Source organism: Pristiophorus japonicus, chromosome 14 (genome assembly GCF_044704955.1).
Source record: "Pristiophorus japonicus isolate sPriJap1 chromosome 14, sPriJap1.hap1, whole genome shotgun sequence".
NCBI lineage: Eukaryota > Metazoa > Chordata > Chondrichthyes > Pristiophoridae > Pristiophorus > Pristiophorus japonicus.
The window spans coordinates 2,573,670-2,595,859 of NC_091990.1; the positions used below are offsets into that span (position 1 = coordinate 2,573,670).

The 22,190-nt window shown below is 46.3% G+C and overlaps 1 protein-coding gene across 4 annotated transcripts in view; it reads left to right on the forward strand.

Moving 5' to 3' along the window:
* cd164l2 (CD164 sialomucin-like 2) overlaps nucleotides 1–22,190 on the forward strand; it is a 69,153-nt gene that overhangs the window by 31,987 nt on the left and 14,976 nt on the right. For 3 of the 4 annotated variants that reach the window (XM_070898783.1, XM_070898785.1, XM_070898784.1), the window contains exons 3-5: nucleotides 940–1,014; nucleotides 9,439–9,513; nucleotides 18,461–18,626. In XM_070898783.1, the coding sequence (XP_070754884.1) occupies nucleotides 940–1,014; nucleotides 9,439–9,513; nucleotides 18,461–18,626 (316 nt within the window). The remainder of the gene's footprint in view (nucleotides 1–939; nucleotides 1,015–9,438; nucleotides 9,514–18,460; nucleotides 18,627–22,190) is intronic. The other variant, XM_070898786.1, reaches the window with a different exon arrangement.

A 22,190-nucleotide genomic window follows, 5' to 3' on the forward strand; every position in this document is an offset into this window, starting at 1 on the left:
CTCCGGTCACACCTTACTTTGAGCTTGCAGTATCTAGTCTGACTCTCTATTCAAGACCTAACAAGTCCCCACCCCTTCCCTCAACGACTATCTGTCCCACCTGTGACAGGGTCTGTAGCTCTCGTATTGGACTGTTCAGCCACCAAAGGACTCCCCTTTTGGGAGTGGAAGCAAGTCTTCCTCGATTCCGAGGGACTGCCTATGATAGGGAGGGAGTTCCAGGATTTTGACCCAGCGACCATGAAGGAACGGATGGTATATTTCCCAGTCAGGATGGTGTGTGACTTGGAGGTGGTGGTCTTGTCCTTCTCGGTGGTAGAGGTGGCGGGTTTGGGAGGTGCTGCCGAAGATGTAAATTTAAATATCTGCGATGGTCGACTTGTTTGTTTGTTTTCCCTGGATCAGTGTCTTCCCCCAGGCCTCTGCCCAAATCAGGGGAGGTTGGGATTGGAAGAGAAGTAGGGTGGAGGCTAACGGGAAGGATACATAAACTGAGCGCTCTGGAGGTTGACCAGTGTGACGTGTCTCGTGTCTTCACAATGAATTGTACTGGGGGACTACACCTTGGACAGGGGAGCATGTTTGGCTCCTAGGGGACCTTAGGCCCAAGTATTGAAGGTGCTTCCTGGCAGGAGAGTTCCTGGGCTGGAATTTTGGTCTTCTGCCGCCCCCTGAGAGAGGTGTGTAACACTTCCCTTCGCGCCCCGCTCCACACTCTGGGCCCAGCGGCTGAATTTGGTGACTGAGGCGCGAACTTTACCGCCCCGCCACCATTACCGTCCAAAATGAGCAGAACCGGAAATCCAGCCCCTTGTTTTTGGAAAAGTCGGAATTACTATTTCAAAAGCAATTTATTATTTTTAAAGTTTCTAAATGTTTAAGGGGCATCTTTGCCGCCGGGACTCCGTAGTAAAACTGGTCTCTCTCTTTACCTTCCAGAAACCTTGTGTATCTCAAAGACATCTGACAATCTGACAGACTGCACTATATACAACGAGTCTTCAATGTGTGAAGGTAAGAGACTGCTGTTACACCGCGTGCAATGGCCGTCGGCAATGTCGGTCCCAGAACCGCGGAGCGCTCGGCCAACAGCAAGCGGAAATGTCAAACTGCTCCTGTTCCTCGTACATTTCTCCCAAACACTTCGCAATCCCCCCCATGACCATTCAGGATTTACACCTGTCTTTTTAACTGATTCGATTGGGGGTGGGAGGGGGAAGCTCATGGGAAAATAGTGCTGAGTTCAGACCAGCCCTGAAAAGGGATCCCATTCACCCTCGGGGGTTCTGGTTGACCAGAGTCTGGAATCGGGATGTGTCCTGGTGGTGGTCATTTAAATTAAAAGAACAATTATTTTAGCACCAGTCTAGGACTGCAATGCTGCCAGTATGGGTTTTCTAATAATGCTAACAAATCATAATTGTGAACCATTGAACGATCCTGGTATTCTACCTGTGGGTCTATTACACTCTGTCTTTGAAGGAAAAAAATAAAAATAGTACGGTTCCATATCTAGGTGATGTATTTGTGGTTTTAAATAATCACTTGTACCCAGATAGCTGTGACCTTTCCTTGTGCATTCATTTTGAGCTACTGATGCCTACCTTGGGTTCTGTAGAATGTCCTTTCTTGCACACTGTACTGGGGGACTGTCTACCCCCCAGTAGACCGTTCGATTCCAGCTATCTACACTCTGTTCCGAGGTGCGACGCAAGGGGCATTTTGCTATTTGGATTAAGTTTAGCGCTGGATTGAAGAGGAAGCTGCAAACCAGGCTGTCTCATTGTACCGTCCCCCTTGCTGACATCTGGCCGTCGGCTACAACACTGAACTGTTTTATCCAGAATATGAACTGTGTTATCCAGAATAGTCTCCGAACAGCTTACAGAGGACAACTGACATAAAGGAGAATACTTTTTTTTTGCCTGTTGTATTCATCAGAGAATTACCAAAAAATCTCTGCCTAGTATAAAAGTTTGGAGTGATTGGGACTGTGGTACAATGACGGAGTGTCTGTCTGCTTTGTGTGTTTCACAGCAATCTGAAAGCTGACAGCAGTTGTAGGAATGGGGTCAGCGTGAACACTTACCTTGAGCATGAGAGCGCAGAGTGCCTCTGTACCTATTCCCCATTCATTCATCTATCATTTACTGCACCTTTTCTCCATCGCTCCGCTTCTGCTGTTCACTTTGGAGCCAAGAGTGACTTTACAAAAATCACTTTCCGGACCCATGCAGTTGTTCCTGTGCAGCGGACTGATTCTTGGCATCTGTTGAAGAAAACTAACCATTTAGCTGGGGAAGTTTATACCAACACTTTCCCCCCCCCCCCCTACTTTTCGCCTGTCTAACTAAACCAATATCTCGCTTGTAATCTTCTACCCCTCTGCTCCCATTGTCCACTTTTGGAGGCAAGACCAACTTTAAGGCTGGTTTTTGGCCGAACCAGTAATCAAAGTCCGGGTGCTCACATTTTGTGGTTCTCTCGGCATCCAATGCTGATCAATCCTTCGCAGCAACCAAAGGCCTTCAGTGCTTGGCCGAGTAAGGTCATCAGGACCATTGAAGTATAAATGTTATAACACTAATAAAGGGAGGGAGAAGAGCCCGAAGGACTGTCACTTCCTGCGCAACTAATGCGATGATGTGTTTTGGACTCATTTGTGCCTTTTTTCCTGGTGCTTGCAAACAAGTGGTTCACTACTTTAGAGACATTTTGTTCCTGTAATTTTCAAGGCGACCAGCTTCGCTGCTTCCTCAATGCATAAAAAATACACACGAGTGCCCCATGGCAACAGGATTATAGTCCCATGTACCATAGAATCATAGACTCTTAATCATTCTTGTTCCAGATCAGTGAGGTATCCAAGTGCTGCACGCACTGTGGAAGGTGCCGTCTGTCTAACGGGACATTAAACCGAGGTCCCGTCTGCTCTCGGGGCAGCATTTCGAAGGAGAGGGGCCAAGATATAGGAAGGACCTATTTCTTAGCAGAGGGGTCAACAACCAGGGGCCATAGATTTAAAGTAATTGGTAGAAGAATTGGAGGGGAGATGAGGGAACATTCCTTCACCCAGAGGGTGGTGGGAGTTTGGAACTCATCGCATTATAAAAAGTACTTGGATGTGTACTTAGAGCCATAACCTACAGGGCTAAGGACCTAGTGCTGGAAGGTGGGATTAGGCTGGACACAATGGGCCGAATGGCCTCCTGTGTCATAATTTTCTGAAGAGCAGGGGAGTTATCTCCGGTGTCCTGGGGCCAATATTTATCCCTCCACCAACATCATCTGTTTTATTTAATATATCTGATCATTATCACATTGCTGTGTGGGAGCTTGCTGTGCACAAATTGGCTGCCACGTTTCCCACATTACAACAGTGACTACACTCAAAGTACTTCATTGGCTGAAAAGTGCTTGGGGATGTCTGGTAGTCATGAAAGGCGCTATAGAAATGCAAGTCTTTCTTTCTCCAGATGTTGACATTCCAGAATTAGATCCCATCACAGAATCTGTTGAATAATTTAGGTAGTCTCGTTGGCGCTAGTTTGAAAACACTCCTATGGCTGACTGGATTTGTTCAGCTTCGTTGGCCCTTTTTAATCATTACAGCGTGAATGGTGATATAGCAGGACCCTGGAGTTTGTTTTTAAGATTTTTGGGGAAGAGTACAGCTTTACACCAGTAGATTTTTGCACAAGATAAAAGTTCAATGAGTTGGGGGTAATGTATTGGCATGGGTAGAGGATTGGCTAACAGTCGGGATAAATGGTTCATTCTTGGGTTGGCAAACAGTAACTAGTGGAGTGCTGCAGGGATCAGTGCTGGGACCCCAACTATTTACAAAATATATTAACGACTTAGATGAAGGGACTGAGTGTAATGTAGCAATGTTTGCTGATGATACAAAGATGGGTGGGAAAGCTAATTGTGAGGAGGACACAAAATCTGCAAAGGGATATAGACAGGCGAAGTGAGTGGGCAAAAAATTGGCAGATGGAATACAATTCATCAGCCCATCGGGGAAAATGTGAGGTTATCCACTTTGGCAGAAAAAATAGAAAAGCAAATTATAATTTAAATGGAGAAAAATTGCAAAATGCTGCCATACAGAGGGACCTGGGGGGTCCATGTGCCTGAAACACAAAACGTTAGTATGCAGGTACAGCAAGTGATCAGGAAGGCAAATGGAATGTTGGCCTTTATTGCAAGGGGGATGGAGTATAAAAGCAGGGAAGTCCTGCTACACCTGTACAGGGTATTGGTGAGGCCACACCTGGAATACTGCGTACAGTTTTGGTCTCCGTATTTAAGAAAGGATATACTTGTATTGGAGGCAGTTCAGAGAAGGTTCACGAGGTTGATTCTGGAGATGACGGGGTTTTCATATGAGGAAAGGTTGAGTAGGTTGGGCCTCTACTCATTGGAGTTCAGAAGAATGAGAGACTATCTTGTATGTTTCAATAAGATCATGAGGGGGCTCAACAAGGTGGATGCAGAGGGGACATCTCCACTCCGAGGGCAAACTAAAACTAGGGGGCATAGTCTCAAGAAATTCCTCCTCGTCTCAGTTTTAAATGGGTGGCTCCTTACTCCGAGGGTTGTAAATCTGTGGAATTCTCTGCCCCAGTGAGCTGTGGGGGCTGTGTTATTGAATATATTTAAGGCGGAGATAGACAGATTTTTGAGTAATGAGTTCATGATCGGATCAGCCATGATATTGAATGGCGGAGCAGGCTCGAGGGACCAAATGGCCGACTCCTGCTCCTATTTCTTATGTTTTATGTTGTGATCATTGACCACTGAGGCCCATCTCTTCCAGGTGACTTTTGTAAGTGCATGGTTGTCCATCTTGTGCTGCAGTTGTGGAGTTGGGCCTGTGTTTGCGAGAGTGCTGCCCTGGTAACAAAAGTAGGTTCAATACAAGAACCAGGTCCTTTTGTGGGAGCTAACTGTTCAAGCTCATTTGCCGTAGTACCACAGAGATGTGTAAAATGGGCTTTAGATTGTCACTGTGTTATTTACAGTCAAACAGTCTTGTACTCATGATCTGATGACTATTGACTTACTGACTGGGGTACGGTAGCAGAGTGGTTATGTTACTGGGCTAGTAATCCAGAGGCCTGGACTAATGATCCTGAGACACTAGTTCAAATCCCACCATGGCAGCTGGGGAATTTAAATTCAGTTAATTAAATAAATCTGGAATAAAAAACCAGTGTCTGTAATGGTGACCATGAAACTACCAGATTGTCGTAAAAACCCAACTGATGCCCTTTAGGGAAGGAAATCTGCTGCCCTTACCTGGTCTGGCCGATATGTGACTCCAGACCCACAGCAATGGGTTGACCCTTCACTGCCCCTCTGAAATGGCCCAGCGAGACACTCATTGAGACACTCCGTTGTACCAAACCGCTGTGACAAAGTCAGCACTGTGGGAGCACCTTCACCACACGGACTGCAGCGGCTCAAGGCAGCGGCTCACCACCACCTTCTCAAGGGGCAATTAGGGATGGGCAATAAATGCCGGCCTTGCCAGCAACGCTCATATCCCAGAAAGTAATGCATTTTTAAAAAAACTATTCACAGCAAGGATGTTGCATGCATTAAAGAGTTGAGTGGCCTGTCAGGATAGATTTTAATAGCACTAATTCTAGCTTGGCTGTGATCTGCTTTGAAGTTTCTTCCTCCCGTCTACAATATTGTGACCACACCAAATTGTAGGTTTTTTTTTTAAAAAGAGAACTTTTTAATGGTTGAATTTTTTTCATCTGAAATGAATCGATAACTTAATTCATCTCATTTACATAATAATCAGAATGGCTTGTAGAACTCCAGGTGTACCAAGCTCTGGTGTTGACTGGACGAGGAGCAGTGAATTTGCAGAGTAACATCCTATTGCAAATGAAATGCTTGAGAATTAACCCACCTGATTTCAACGCCATGAATTATCTTCAAACGGTGAATTCTGAAATGAAGGTAGACTCCTAAAATGCAATTGCCCTCCGGGTGAACAAAATGCTAAGTCAAAGTCTCTCGTCTCCCTCGCCATAACCGGTGAGATTCCTTGCACCACCTAGCGCTTTTTTTTTCATTCATTTAATTCCTTGCTCTTGCCACCGTACCTAACCCCCCATGCATCCATTTCAAACGTCCTTGTTCTCTATCTACAGGTCACTCCATGACCTTGCCCTTCCCGACTGAACCAAACTCCTTCAGCCTCCTGTTTCAGGCATGTCCTCCACTCTTCCCTCTTTGGCCTCCTTTTTGCATTTATTTATTTTCAAAATTACCATCCTTGTTTTCAAATCCCTCCATGGCCTTGCCCCTCCCTATCTCTGTAATCTCCGGCCCCGCCCCCTGCCCCGAGATATCTGCACTCCTCAAATTCTGCCCTCTTGAGCATCCCTGATTATAATCGCTCCACCATCGGTGGCCGTGCCTTCTGTTGCCTGGGCCCCAAGCTCTGGAACTCCCTCCCTAAACCTCCACCTCTCTACCTCTCTACCTCCTCTTTCCTCTAAGACACTCCTTAAAACCTACCTTTTTGACCAAGCCTTTGGTTACCTGCCCTAATATCTCCCTAATACGTGGCTCGGTGTAAAATTTTGTTAACGTTCCTGTGAAGCACCTTGGGATGTTTTACTACATTAAAGGCACTATATAAATGCAATTTGTTGTTCCCACCCCTGGGCTGCACATTCTGGAACACCCTCCTAAATCCCTCTGCCTTGCGACTGTCCAAAAAAAAGCTCCTCGATATTAGACAGCACATTGTGCTTTGGAATTTGATTTCTGTTTTGTCGTCTTGGGTCAGTTTGGATTTAAAAATTTAAGAAATGATTCTTCTCATCCAATGCTATTAAAGTTGAAGCTCGTGGAATAAAAGGGACCGAGGCAGCATGGATACGGGATTGTCTCAGTGACTGGAATCGGAGAGTAGTGGGAAACGGTTGTTTCTGGGACTGGAGGAAGGTATACAGTGGTGTTCCCCAGGGATCGGTACTGGGACCACTGCTTTTCCTGGTATATATTAAAGACTTAGACTTGGATGTACAGGGCACAATTTCATCATTTGCAGATGACACAAAACTTGGAAGTACAGTGAACAGTGAGGAGGAGAGGAATAGACTTCAAGAAGGGATGGGTGGACACTGGGCAGATGAAAGTGTGAAGTGATGCATTTTGGTAGAAAAAAATGAGGAGAGGAAATATAAACTAAAGGGTACAATCCTGAGGGAGCTGCAGGAACAGAGACCTGGGGGTATGTGTGCACAAATTGTTGAAGGTGGCAGGGCAGGTTGAGAGTGTGTATAAAACCGCTTACAGGATCCTGAGTTTCATGAATAGGCTTTGCCCCTCCCTACTAAAGTTTAAAAAAACTTGCTTCAACATTTTTTTTTTACATGGGCCATTCGGCCCAACCAGTCCGTGCCTCCTCCCATCTTTCCTCATCTAAATCTATCAGCATAACCCTCTATTCCCTTCTCCCCCATTGGCTTGTCCAGTCTCCCCTTAAATGCATCGATACTATTCACCTCAACCTGTGACAGCGAGTTCCACATTCTCACCGCTCTCTGGGTAAAGAAGTTTCTCCTGAATTCCCTACTGTTTCTTGGTGACTGTGTCTTGTATTGGCCTCATTGTGCTCTGTATAGGTTCCAATGGTAATCCGAATATATCTCTGTTAATGGAAAGTTATTCAACCTACTACCTGTAGCATAATAAACTTTAAAAAAATCTCCTCCTCCTTTCTTTTCTCTCTTTCTCCCTTCTCTTCTGCGCCCCCCCCCCCCCCCCCCCAAACCACCCAATGTTGCATTATTGATCTCAATCACTTACTGCAAGAAATGTGGGACAGGGTTCCATTTATTGTTGGAACAAGACTGCTGGATTTTAACTGAATTCTTCCTGTTTTCCTGCCAAGGTCCATCACCATGTGACTGCTTAATTAGTGAATAGTCTGCTAGAATTTGAATCTAGCTTAGTTGAGAGAAAAGCTGTTCTGACACTGCAGACTGTCCATTGGGCTATTTAATGCATTACTGTTACTGAGTCTCATTCAACTGTTGGTGAATAAATATTACTGAGCTAATTAGAATGGCACCGCTAGCAAAATTCTCCATGACCAGGACTTCTTCACTGTAGAACTGACTGGCTGATGCTTTTTAAAGCCCGAGGAAAGACAATGAAATATAAATTCAATCCTGCATCCTGAAGTTACCAGGCCTCACTACAGTTACTTGTGTTGCCATCTTTAAATGATCTCCCTGATCTGGACTCCCAAGGGTTAAATTGAGAGATTACACAAACTAGGGCTGTATTCCCGAGAATTTAGAAGGTTAAGGGATGATTTGATCGAAGTTTTCAGGGTATTAAGGGGAGCGGATAGGGTAGATAGAGAGAAACTATTTGATGGTTGGGGAGTCTAGGACTAGGGGACATAGCCTAAAAATTAAAGCCGGACCTTTTTAGGAGTGAAATGGGAACCGTTTCTACATAAAGGGAGTTAGAAGTTTGGCACTCTCTTTCGCAAACAGCAATTGATGCTAGATCAATTGTTAATTTTAAATCGGAGATGGATAGGTTTTTGTTAACCAGGGGTATTATGGGAAATGGGGCAAAGGCGGGTATATGGAGTTAGGTCACAGATCAGCCGTGAGCTGTGATCTCATTGAATGACGGATCAGGCACGAGGGGCCGAATGGCAGCCTCCTGGTCCTATGCTGTACCAATGCCGTGCAACTTTTCCCGGCAGATGTTGGGGCATGAGCCTCTGACACTAGGCCTTATTGCACATTTTTCTGATGGTGTCGGAGGTATTGGTGGTTGGCTGGTTGGTTGCTGAGACTGGTCCGAGGAGAATGGATGAGCTAGAGTTCTTCTGTGTAATCCACTATGACCACATCTCTCTCTTTATTGTGGTACAATTATCTTCTGAAATTACTTAAATTCTTTTCCTGAAAGAAATATCATTAGACCAACAACAACAACTTATATTTTATATAGTGCCTTTAACGTAGTAAAACATCCCAAGGTGTTTCACAGGAGCGTTTTAAGACAAAACAAATAAATTTGACACCGAGCCACCATAAGAAGAAATTGGGGCAAGTGACCAAAAGCTTGGTCAAAGAGGTCGGTTTTAAGGAGTGTCTTGAAGGAGGAACGAGAGGTGGAGAGGTTTAGGGAGGAAGTTCCAGAGCTTGGGGCCCAGGCAACAGAAGGCACGGCCACCGATGGTGGAGCGATTTATAATCAGGGATGGTCAAAAGCCCAGAATAGGTGGAGTGCAGATATCTGGGGCAAGGCCATGGAGGGATTTGAAAACCAGTATGAGAATTTTAAAATCAAGGCGTTGCTTAATTCAATTTTTAAAAACAAACATTTTATCACTTGGTATGGAATATTCCTTTAAATGTAACTATTCTGTCTCCTCAGTTCCACAGTTAACTTCTCTTGCTCCTGTTCCTGTCTCCAACAACACTAGCACAACGACCGTCTCTGCTACTACAGGTAAAATGAAATGCTAACTAAGTACTCGGCTTAGAAACAGCCCTGTGGGAAAAAGTGCAGTAGTCTATTAGTTACTGGAATATTTTTATCTTTGGAAATATTGACTTCATTTCGATAGTTTATGGTAAGTATAATTGTCAATGCGCTGCTCCAGCACCAAAGCGGCTGTTCAGAAGGGACCAGGTTTTGAGCTCCATTCTCTATTGGTTGCGCTGTCTCCAATGGGCAGGTGCCCCCTCGAGCTTACCACAAGAAATAGGAGCGGGCCATACGGCCCCTTGAACCTGCTCCACCATTTAATACGATCATGGCTGATCCGATCATGGACTTGGGTCCATTTCCCTGCCTGCCCCCTCATTCCCCTTATCATTTAAGAAACTGTCTATCTCTGTCTTAAATCCATTCAATGTCCCGGCTTCCACAGCTCTCTGAGGCAGCAAATTCCACAGATTTACAACCCTCAGAAGAAATTCCTCCTCATCTCAGTTTTAAATGGGCGGCCCCTTATTCTAAGATCATGCCCTCTAGTTCTAGTCTCCCCCATCAGTGGAAACATCCTCTCTACATCCACCTTGTCAAGCCCCCTCATAATCTTATACGTTTCGATAAGATCACCTCTCATTCTTCTGAATTCCAATGAGTAGAGGCCCAACCTCCTCGACCTTTCCTCCATAAGTTAACCCCCTCATCCCCGGAATCAACCTTGTGAACCTTCTCTGAACTGCCTCCAGAGCAAGTATATCCTTTTGTAAATACGGGCTGCCCAGTGGAGCCCGACTTGTTGGTGGAGAGTAATAATTCTCGACACAGCATCCTGCAACTGTCCGGCCACAAAGCCATCTCCTGTGGCTGCAAGTTCTTCGTTCATTGGGGAGAAATCACCTCCAAATTTTCTCCGCATTAGTCCACCTTTGGTGGGGGGGGTGTGCGCAAAGTATTTTGGAGTATTTTTCAGAATTCATTGACTCCTTATAGATGGAGTACAAGTGTGTGGTGCGAGACGAGTGGTGTTCTGAGATGTTGTGGGGATTGCTTTAAGAATTCTGCGTACTTGGTTCAAAACAAGTCCTTCATTCCAAACTTCATACACTCTAATACGGACAGGTAAAGACCCTCTGGTCCATCCAGCCTGTCCCACACAATTGCGATACCTTGTGTATCACAACAGATACACTCCACCCCACCCCAAACCATGTGATCTGCTGGGAGAGGCAAAAAAAAAACCCAGGCCAATTTTGGGGGTTAAAATCTGGGAAATTCCTCTCCGACCCATCTAGGCGATCGAAACTAATCCAGGAGATCACTCCGGCCTTGAATTCCCTGCAGTACCTACCTTCTATAAGAGGTGATCTCCGCCACAGCCAGAAACAAATCCAACTTTCACTTGAAGGGATTCAGTGAGTCTGCGTCCACCACATGAAACGGCAGTTTGTTCCAGAGGTCTATTCTCTGGGAAATGACCCACCTCCTGACGTCTAACCCGATACAGCCTCATACTTCATTAATCAATTTATTTTTAAGGATGACATTTGGGCCACAAATGCCTTAATTATGGTTCTAATGTATGTCACGATGTGGTTTGTTAGACATGGGGTCATCGAACTTTTGTTAAAACACGACTACACCGCCTATCCGTCTGCTCTCACTCAGATTCCTGGAATAGTCCCTTGGCCACATTCGAAGATGAAATGGAAGCTTTCTTTTGTAAAGTTTGGAGCTAACTTTGACCTGATGCTTTATGGTGCTCTAATGCTTCCTTTCCTGGCTGGCTAGATCATGAAATTGCCGACCAATATGCTTTTGGTATTTCCTCCCTTCCATCTTGTGAATTCCACAACCCCTTTAACCTGTGCTAATATACGATGCTGTTACTGTAATGTTTGATTGCTGTTGTGCATTGCAGACTGCATGAGCTGGTATCAATGCACCCACTCTCCATATAATGCATTCACACACCCCCTCCTGTCGCATGCTAACTTGCTTATCACTGGGCTCTGGGATAGCCTTCGTTTGCTCCTGTGATTTAATCTGACATTCACATACCTGTAAATGATGGAAGAATTGCAGAGTGTATTCCCAGTTTTTTTTACCGTTTATGTGGGACAAGGTGCATGTTTGTTTGTTTCTACGATTTTCTAGTGAAATATTGCTGGGGTGGTGGCTTTGAAAAGGGATGCGTGTATCTCCAGTTGTGGAACTAACAGAAAAAAATGTACAAATAATAAGGGAGTGATTTTTAATTAGCATACTAATGTGCCAGTGAGCAACACACTCTCCTGAGTCAAAGTTGTGGGTTCAAGTCCTACTCCAGGAACTTGAGCGCAAAAATCTAGGCTGACACTCCCAATGCCGTATGTCGGAGGTGCCGTCTTTCAGATGTGACGTTAAACCGAGGCCCCGTCTGCTCTCTCGGGTGGATGTAAAAGATGCCACGGCACTATTTCGCAGAAGAACAGGGGAGTTATCCCGGTGTCCTGGGGCCAATATTTATCCCTCAATCAACATCACTGAAACAGATTATCTGGTCATTATCACATTGCTGTTTGTGGGAGCTTGCTGTGCGCAAATTGGCTGCTGCGTTACCCACATTACAACAGTGGCCACACTCCAAAAGTACTTCATTGACTGCAAAGCACTTTGAGACATCCGGTGGACGTGAAAGGCGCTATAGAAATGGGAGTCTTTTTTACTAATGAGATATCTTTGCTCGCTCTTTGTGTGTCTCCTCTCTCTCTCTCTCTCTCTCTCTCTCTCCTTTTTCTCTCTCTCTCTCCCCTCCTTTCCTTCACCCAGCTGCTGTCACTACCACTCCTACTAAAGAGGTTTCCACCACAGCCGCAGGTATGCTTTCACTAACACTTGGTGACGTGTTCCCCTTACTAACAGTAGCAACCACTTCAGATTTAGTATCCGTAACTCCGTATGAAATCTTCGTATGTTCCGGTCATTTTTGGTTTAGTAATGTCATTGACCTAATGAAGTTTACATTAACAACAACAACTTGTGTTTATATAGCACCTTTAACGCAGTAAAACATCAAGGCGCTTCACAGGAGTGTTGGACACAAATTTGACACCGTGGCACATAAGGAGAAATTAGGGCAGGAAGCTTGGTCAAAGAGGTTGGTTTTAAAGAGCGTCTTAAAGGAGGAAAGAGAGGTAGAGAGGCGGAGAGGTTTAGGGAGGGAGTTCCAGAGCTTGGGGCCCAGGCAACAGAAGGCACGGCCACCGATGGTAGAGCGATTATAATCAGGGATGTTTAGGAGGGCAGAATTGGGAGTGCAGATATCTTTGTGGGGTGGGGGGGAGGAATTGTGGGGCTGGAGGAGATTAGAGATATGGAGGGATTTGAAAATAAGATGAGAATTTTAAAATTGGCATTGATTGACTGGAAGCCAATGTAGATCAGTGAGCACAGGGGGTGATGGGTGAGTGGGACTCGGTGCAAGTTAGGACACGGGGTCAGCGAGCACAGGGGGTGATGGGTGAGTGGGACCTGGTGCGAGTTAGGACACAGGGTCAGTGAGCACAGGGGGTGATGGGTGAGTGGGACTGGGTGTGAGTTAGGACACGGGGCACTGAGCACAGGGGGTGATGGGTGAGCGGGACTCGGTGCGAGTTAGGACACTGGGCAGTGAGCACAGGGGGTGATGGGTGAGTGGGACTAGGTGCGAGTTAGGACACGGGGCAGTGAGCACAGGGGGTGATGGGTGAGTGGGACCTGGTGCGAGTTAGGACACGGGGCAGTGAGCACAGGGGGTGATGGGTGAGTGGGACCTGGTGCGAGTTAGGACACGGGGTCAGTGAGCACAGGGGGTGATGGGTGAGTGGGATTCGGTGCGAGTTAGGACACGGGGTCAGGGAGTGATGGGTGAGTGGGACTGGGTGTGAGTTAGGACACGGGGGCAGTGAGCACAGGGGGTGATGGGTGAGTGGGACTGGGTGTGAGTTGGGACACGGGGCAGTGAGCACGGAGTGATGGGTGAGTGGGACTCGGTGTGAGTTAGGACACTGTCAGCCAAGTTTTGGATCACATCTTGTTTTCGTTGGGTAGGATGTGGGAGGCCAGCCAGGAGTGTTGGAATAGTAATGTCGAGAGGTACCAAAGGCATGGATGAGGGTTTCAGACATTTAAATGTAAAGAATTGTGGTGCTTTCACATCGAGCCTGGATGCACAGTGGTGGGGGCTAACTTTGCATCTAATGGTAGATGGGTAAAAGTGGACTGAAGAGGAGATGTTGGCATTATAGGGTCACCTTTGTATTCAAACACATTTCTTGGTCAGCTCTTGATGTGGGAGTATCGAGATTTTTTTTAAATGGGATGTATTGCATTAGGCAGAAATGATTTTTCTAAACCTGCGACAGTTTAAAATTGCCTTCCTTCAAATGCAAACCGTATTTTATTCAGTAAATCTGTTACTGAATCTCATTTAAAAGGTATGTGCTCATCGAGTGGGGTGTCTCCTCATCCCATGAGTAGAAAGGCTGTCTATTTTAAGTCTTTACCTCACCTTATTTGCATTCAGCCTGGGCAAGGTCCATACCTTTCTGCTGTAATGCAAGGGTGAATGGTATTAGAGACTGCTTGTTTCTGAGGTCTACAACTATCAGCTCATCAAAATTTAACTGACATTGAAACGACGTAAACTAACAGCAAGGCCATGTAGTCGAATACAACAAACCTTCTCTGTGTTGAACGCATTGGTCAACCTGCGTAGAATGGAGGGAGTTTCTAGCATCTTTAGGGACTGCTCTCAACAGTAATGCAAATATACTTCCATCAATGACCTTCCCTCCATCATCGGGTCAGAAGTGGGGATGTTCGCTGATGACTGCACAGTGTTCAGTTCCATTGGCAACTCCTCAGATAATGGAGCAGTCCGTGCCCACATGCAGCAAGACCTGGACAACATTCAGGTTTGGGCTGATAAGTGGCAAGTAACATTCGTGCCAGGCAATGACCATCTCCAACAAGCGAGAGTCTAACCACCGCCCCTTGACATACAACGGCATTACCATTGTCGAATCCCCCACCATCAACATCCTGCGTTCAGTTTGCGTGTCCCAGGAATTAAGCCTCCGTTGTATAGCAGCAACGAACTCGCTGACTCGCGTAACTGTTCGAGAAGATCTCGAATGCCAGACCCCACCGACCTGTTGCACTCCAGGTTAGCACTCATTACCTTTTTATTCTCGATGGGTCAAATAATCCTGCCTCATACTGCAACACACTCCTTACCAATCTTTCTTTTATAGTTTTATCTCGTGTGTTTTAAAAGATGTTTCCCGCTCTGAGAGGTTACTCAATCCTGTAAAGGACCGGAGACATTAAAAATAAATCCCTCCCAAGATCTGGAGTTTTTAATTAGAGAATCTTATTATTTATTTACCAGCAGTAACTGAAGAAGGCGCATTTAATAATTCAAGAACTGTTGCAACATATTGAGTCACACTTCACTCAGTAGAAAATTAAAACAGTTTTGGCTTGGAAATGAATTGGGAACCATTTTGAGCACCCCAGCAAATCGAACTGTTAAACGTGGCGACCTTGTAGCTCTCCTCACACTGCTGGGGGAAAGGTAAACCATTAAAGGTCAAAATGGCCTTCAGATCGGGTTAATTTTAAATCTGGATCAGTAATCAGTAATGAGTACAAAAGTGCAAATTGTTCCGCATTTATTTTGGTGGCTGCTGATTGGGCCTCATTGTCTCCTAAGTTGCTGGTTAATTAAGGAAGGTTTGATCCCAAATATATCGCATGTTATAAGAACATTACAAATAGAAGCGGGAGTCAGCCCCTTGAGCCTGCTCCGCCATTCAATAAAATGTCGGTCCACTTCCCTGCTCGCTCTCCATAACCCTTCACTCCCTTAACCTTCAAAAATATGACCATCTGGTAGTTCCATGGTCACCATTACTGGTACTAACTTTTTTTAATTCCAGATTTATTTAACTAACTGAATTTAAATTCCCCAGCTGCCGGAGTGGGATTTGAACTCGCGATCTCCAGCTCATTACTCTGGATTACTAGTTCAGTGACATCACTGCTCCTCCCTCCGATAAGGAAGCTGAGAGCAGGAGCTTGCCATATGAAGATCTGCATGAAGGCAATGTTCTACTAAGTGTCCTTGGCCTCCTACACTGTTCCAATGAAGCTCAACGCAAGCTCGAGGAACCGCTCCTCATCTGTCAAGCCTTCTGGACTCGACATCGAGTTCAACAGTTTCAGACCATAACCTCTGCCCATATTTGGCACTGTTTCCTCCTTTTTTTTTTAAAACGTGGCCCCGATCTTGTATATTTATATCTCTCTTTCCCATGGAAGCTGGTAATTATCCTGACATTCACAGCCTAGCTATAGATTCTGGGGCAAGCGAGTCCCAGGTGGGCAGAGGAAACATTTCAAAGACACCCTCAAAGCCTCCCTGATAAAATGCAACATTCCCACCGACACCTGGGAGTCCCTGGCCAAAGACCGCCCTAAGTGGAGGAAGAGCATCCGGGAGGGCGCTGAGCACCTCGAGTCTCGTCGCCGAGAGCGTGCAGAAACCAAGCGCAGGCAGCGGAAGGAGCGTGCGGCAAACCAGACTCCCCACCCACCCTTTCCTTCAACCACTGTCTGTCCCACCTGTGACAGAGACTGTAATTCCCGTATTGGACTGTTCCGTCACCTTTTAGAGTGGAAGCAAGTCTGCCTCGATTTCGAGGGACTGCCTATGATGATGGGCTAGACTAACCTTTTTCTAACTCCTGCCATTACCATCTCGAGTCGGCCCATCATCCCTTTTGTCTCTCTAATGTCGCTTGTCTTCCACCCGATCACAGACCTCCCCTTCCCCCCCCCCCCCCCCCCCCCCCCCGCCTTTTAAGTGCTCCTTAACAATCTGTTCATTTCGAAAACTCTCCAGTTCTGACGAAGGGTTGTCGACTCAACGATAACTCTGTTTCCCTCTCCACAGACGCTGCCTGACCCGCTGAGTATTTCCAGCATTCTCTGTTTTTATTTCAGATTCCAGCATCCGCGGTGTTTTGCTTTTGTTCCACCGAATGGTCCGATTAGAGAATACGTTCATAACATTGTGATCCTGGGGAACGTGCTCCGCAAGATTGAATGCACAAGTCCTAAACTTAATGCACCGCAAAAAGTCCCAGGTGTTCCCGCAGAGGTGGTGTGGGGCTACGTGCAGGTGTCCAAACACTTGGCCTTCCTGGCTCGCCTTGGCGGGGGGAGGGGAGGGGAGGGGAGGGGGGGACTGGGAAGTGACCGTTTTTTTAAGTTTGTTAATTTGCCTACACCAGGTGGCTGATGCAGAGTGACCTTGGCATTCCACTTTCAGATTCATCCACCAATAAAGTCACGGTGGTTTAAAAGCAGCCCTTCCCTGGGACACCCTTACAGCAGCATTGTTCGTTGCACAGGTCACTGGATAACAAGAAGTTATAGTTATATAGTGTCTTTTAATGTAGTGAAACATCCCAAGGTGAGTCACCGGAATGTTGAGACACACAATTTGACACCGAGCCGCATAAGGAGAAATTAGCGCAGGGGCTTGGTCAAAGACTCTGTTTTAAGGAGCGTCTTAAAGGAGGAGAGAGAGGTTTAGGGAGGGAGTTCCAGAGCTTGGGGCCCAAGCAACAGAAGGCACAGCCACTAATGGTGGAGCGATTATAATCAGGGATGCTCAGGAGGGCAGAATTAGAGGAGCGCAGACATCTCTTGGGAAGGGGGGGGGGGGCGCGCTGGAGGAGATTACAGAGATAGGGAGGGGCGAGGCCACGGAGAGATTTGAAAATAAGGAGGAGGAGAATTTTGAAATCGAGGCGTTGCTTAACCGGAAGCCAATGTAGGTCAGCGAGCACAGGGGGTGATGGGTGAGCGGGACTTGGTGCGAGTTAGGACACGGGGCAGCGAGCACAGGGGGTGATGGGTGAGCGGGACTGGGTGCGAGTTAGGACACGGGGCAGCGAGCACAGGGGGTGATGGGTGAGCGGGACTTGGTGCGAGTTAGGACACGGGGCAGCTGAGTTTTGGATGAGCTCGAGTTTACGTTGGGTAGAATGTGGGAGGCCGGCCAGGAGTGCGTTGGAATAGTCAAGTCTAGAGTTAACAGAAGCAGCCCAGGCCACTTCCTGTCTCCGCTGATCGTTCTTTCACCACGTCGGGCCCCGTAGCCCGCCAGGGAGTGACGGCCTCCTTTGGTGCTATGGGGGAGGGGCAGCAGGAAGGCAGCAGTTTTTATTTTGGGCTTGAACTGATTTAGATTATTTTTGGATATTGAGGGAATCGAGGGATATGGGGATCGGGCGGGAAAGTGGAGTTGAGGTCGATGATCAGCCGTGATCTCATTGAATGGCGGAGCAGGTTCGAGGGGCCGAATGGCCGACTCCTGCTCCTATTATGTTATGTCCCGTGATGCATGCTTGTCTTTCGGATGAGAAGTTAAACTGAGGTCCCGCCTGCTCTCTCAGGGGGACATAAAAGATCCCATGGCACTATTTCGAAGAGGAGCAGGGGAGTTATCCCCGGTGTCCTGAGGCCAATATTTATCCCTCAATCAACATCACTAAAACAGATTATCTGGTCATTATCACATTGCTGTGTATGGGAGCTTGCTGTGTGCATTTTGTTGCCTCATTTCCCACATTACAACAGTGAATACACTTCAAAAGTACTTCATTGTCTGTAAAGCGCTTTGAGATGTCCGGTGGTCGTGAAAGGCGCTATATAAATGCAACTCTTGTGTAACAACTGGAATTAATTTTGGAATTATTTTTTTTTTTCCTAAATCACTGCAGCATTCCTGCTGCTTCAGGTTAATTCAAACCTGACCACATTGCCGTGTCTGTGAGGCTTCTGAATTTGGGTTGTTTTAATTAATGGCGCGAGCTGACCGTTGATGAACTGGTGGATTATGTGCCGACGGGATCTTTTCCTTTCTCCGCAGAGCCTGCCACCACCACCGAGGTTCCGACCACGGCCCCCGTGTACTCCCCCTCAACCTTCGATCCGGCCAGCTTCATCGGGGGAATAGTCTTGGTGCTGGGAGCAGAGGCCGCTTTCTTCTTCGCAATCAAATTCTTCAAGGCACGAGATGGGACCTACCAAACTCTGTAAGAATCCCCTGCTCCCGAGTGTGGCATGCTGCCCATTGCTGTGTTGCTGTGGACTTCATTCCCCTCCCCCACTCTCCTTCGCACTAGTTCCTCGTGTTTACTGCCTGCTTCATTTGCTGATGTCTAAATAACGTTTCACTGTTGAAACTTTTCCTTTGCTCTCTGTTGCTGTGTTGTTCAGTGTTTACTCTGCATAATATACCAGGCGAAGCCAGATTATAAAGCCTATTAATGGGCCACAATAGGTCCCAGGCCAATTCATGCAATTGTTAAGTGAAGATTTTCAATAAATAGATAACGTTTGCCGTGAAGCATGTCTTGCACAGTTTCTGTTACTGCTAAACCCCGCCCCCCCCCAAACCCTCACCTTTTTTATAATCCAAGTTGAGAAAATGTAATTCAGGATAAACCCTTTTGGAACAGAAAAGAAATTGTGGAGTGGAGTGGAGTGGAGTGGAGTGGAGTGGAGTGGAGTGGAGTGGGAATCTATCTTGGATTCCAAAGCAACTTCGGCAAATTCTCTCAATCCCATACCAGGAGGGACAGAAGAAAGTGAGGTTTCTTTAATTTGGGCCTGAATTGTCGATTTATTTTTGGATATTAAGGGAATCGAGGGATATGGGGATCGGGCGGGAAAGTGGAGTTGAGGTCAAAGATCAGCCGTGATCTTATTGAATGGGGAGCAGGCTCGAGGGGCCGAATGGCTGACTCCTGCTCCTAATGAGGGAGGAGCTTGGGAAATATAAAATTAATTGGACAAAAGATGTATAGCTCAGTGACTGACCAGTGAAATGTAACGTGGACAGTATGGGAATTATTGCAGGTAGGTGTGACCAGCAATCTGAATACCAGCACAGGTGAAGGGCTGAAATCCACGGGGATTTAGTAGATGCAAAACTTGATGTGTTCAGTTGTGGCAGAGCAGCAAGAGGCAAAGCAAATGGAATATTGCACTGAATAGACTGGTGCATTTACTGTTTCTAACCAGCCCACACCTTGTATGGTGCCTAGTGCTGGTCACTGACATTCAAACCCTGGAGGGGGTTCCGAGATGAGGCAGGTGACCAATTCCTACTGTCCAAGGACTGAACAATGAGGAAAGACTGGTGTGTCTCTAGCCGAGAAAAAAGACTGAAAGCTGAATTAAAAAAGCAAATGGTATGTTGGCCTTTAACAGTGATTACACTCAAAGTACTTCATTGGCTATAAAACGCTTTGAGATGACCAATGGATGTGAAAAGCGCTATATAAATCCAAGTGTTTCTTTCTTACAAGAGGATTTGAGTATGAGAGTAAAGACGTCTTACTGCAATTATATAGGGCCCTGGTGAGACCACACCTGGAGTATTGTGGACCGTTTGGGTCTCCTTACCGAAGGAAGGATATACTTGCCATATAGAGGGAGTGCAACGAAGGTTCACCAGACTGATTCCTGGGATTGTCCAAGAGGAGAGATTGAGTAGAAGTAGACTCGGCCTATATTCTCTCGAGTTCAGAAGAATGAGGTGATCTCATTGAAACGTCCAAACTACAGGGCTTGACAGGGTAGATGCAGGGAGGATGTTTCCCCGGGCTGAGGAGTCGAGAACCAGCGGTCACAGTCTCAGGATAAGGGGTAGGCCATTTAGGACTGAGATGAGGAGAACTTAAAGAAGGGTAACTTTGAAGGTATGAGGCGTGAATTGGCTAGGATAGATTGGAGAATGATACTTAAGGGGTTGACTGTGGATGGGCAATGGCAGACATTTAGAGACCGCATGGATGAATTACAACAATTGTACATCCCTGTCTGGCGTAAAAATAAAAAAGTGAAGGTGGCTCAACCGTGCTATCAAGGGAAATCAGGGATAGTATTAAAGCCAAGGAAGTGGCATACAAATTGGCCAGAAATAGCAGCGAACCTAGGGACTGAGAAATTTAGAACTCAGCAGAGGAGGTCAAAGGGTTTGATTAGGGCAGGAAAAATAGAGTTCGAGAGGAAACTTGCAGTGAACATTAAAACGGACTGCAAAAGCTTCTGGATATGTAAAGAGAAAAAGGTTAGTAAAGACAAATGTAGATCCCCTGCAGTCCGAATCAGGGGAAGTCATAATGGGGAACAAAGAAATGGCAGACCAATTGAACAAGTACTTTGGTTCGGTATTCACTCAGGAGGACACAAACAACCTTCCGGATATAAAAGGGGTCAGAGGGTCGAGTAAGAAGGAGGAACTGAGGGAAATCCTTATTGGTCGGGAAATTGATGGGATTTGAAGGCCGATAAATCCCCAGGGCCTGATGGACTGCATCCCAGAGTACTTAAGGAGGTGACCTTGGAAATAGCGGATGCATTGACAGTCATTTTCCAACATTCCATAGACTCTGGATCAGTTCCTATCGAGTGGAGGGTAGCCAATGTAACCCCACTTTTTAAAAAAGGAGGGAGAGAGAAAACAGGGAATTATAGACCGGTCAGCCTGACCTCAGTAGTGGGTAAAATGATGGAATCAATTATTAAGGATGTCATAGCAGCACATTTGGAAAGAGATGACATGATGGGTCCAAGTCAGCATGGATTTGTGAAAGGGAAATCATGCTTGACACATCTTCTGGAATTTTTTGAGGATGTTTCCAGTAGAGTGGACAAGGGAGAACCAGTTGATGTGGTGTATTTGGACTTTCAGAAGGCTTTCGACAAGGTCCCACACAAGAGATTAATGTGCAAAGTTAAAGCACATGGGATTGGGGGTAGTGTACTGACGTGGATTGAGAACTGGTTGTCAAACAGGAAGCAAAGGGTAGGAGTAAATGGGTACTTTTCAGAATGGCAGGCAGTGACCAGTGGGGTACCGCAAGGTTCTGTGCTGGGGCCCCAGCTGTTTACACTGTACATTAAAGATTTAGACGAGGGGATTAAATGTAGTATCTCCAAATTTGCGGATGACACTAAGTTGGATGGCAGTGTGATCTGCGAGGAGGATGCTATGAGGCTGCAGATTGACTTGGATAGGTTAGGTGAGTGGGCAAATGAATGGCAGATGAAGTATAATGTGGATAAATGTGAGGTTATCCACTTTGGTGGTAAAAACAGAGAGACAGACTATTATCTGAATGGTGACAGATTAGGAAAAGGGAAGGTGCAACGAGACCTGGGTGTCATGGTACATCAGTCATTGAAGGTTGGCATGCAGGTACAGCAGGCGGTTAAGAAGGCAAATGGCATGTTGGCCTTCATAGCGAGGGGATTTAAGTACAGGGGCAGGGAGGTGTTACTACAGTTGTACAGGGCCTTGGTGAGGCCACACCTGGAGTATTGTGTACAGTTTTGGTCTCCTAACTTGAGGAAGGACATTCTTGCTATTGAGGGAGTGCAGCGAAGGTTCACCAGACTGATTCCCGGGATGGCGGGACTGACATATCAAGGAGTTCGATGTAGTCCTTACTACTAGGGGGATCAAGGGGTATGGCGAGAAAGCAGGAATGGGGTACTGAAGTTGCATGTTCAGCCATGAACTCATTGAATGGCGGTTCAGGCTCGAAGGGCTGAATGGCCTACTCCTGCACCTATTTTCTATGTTTGTT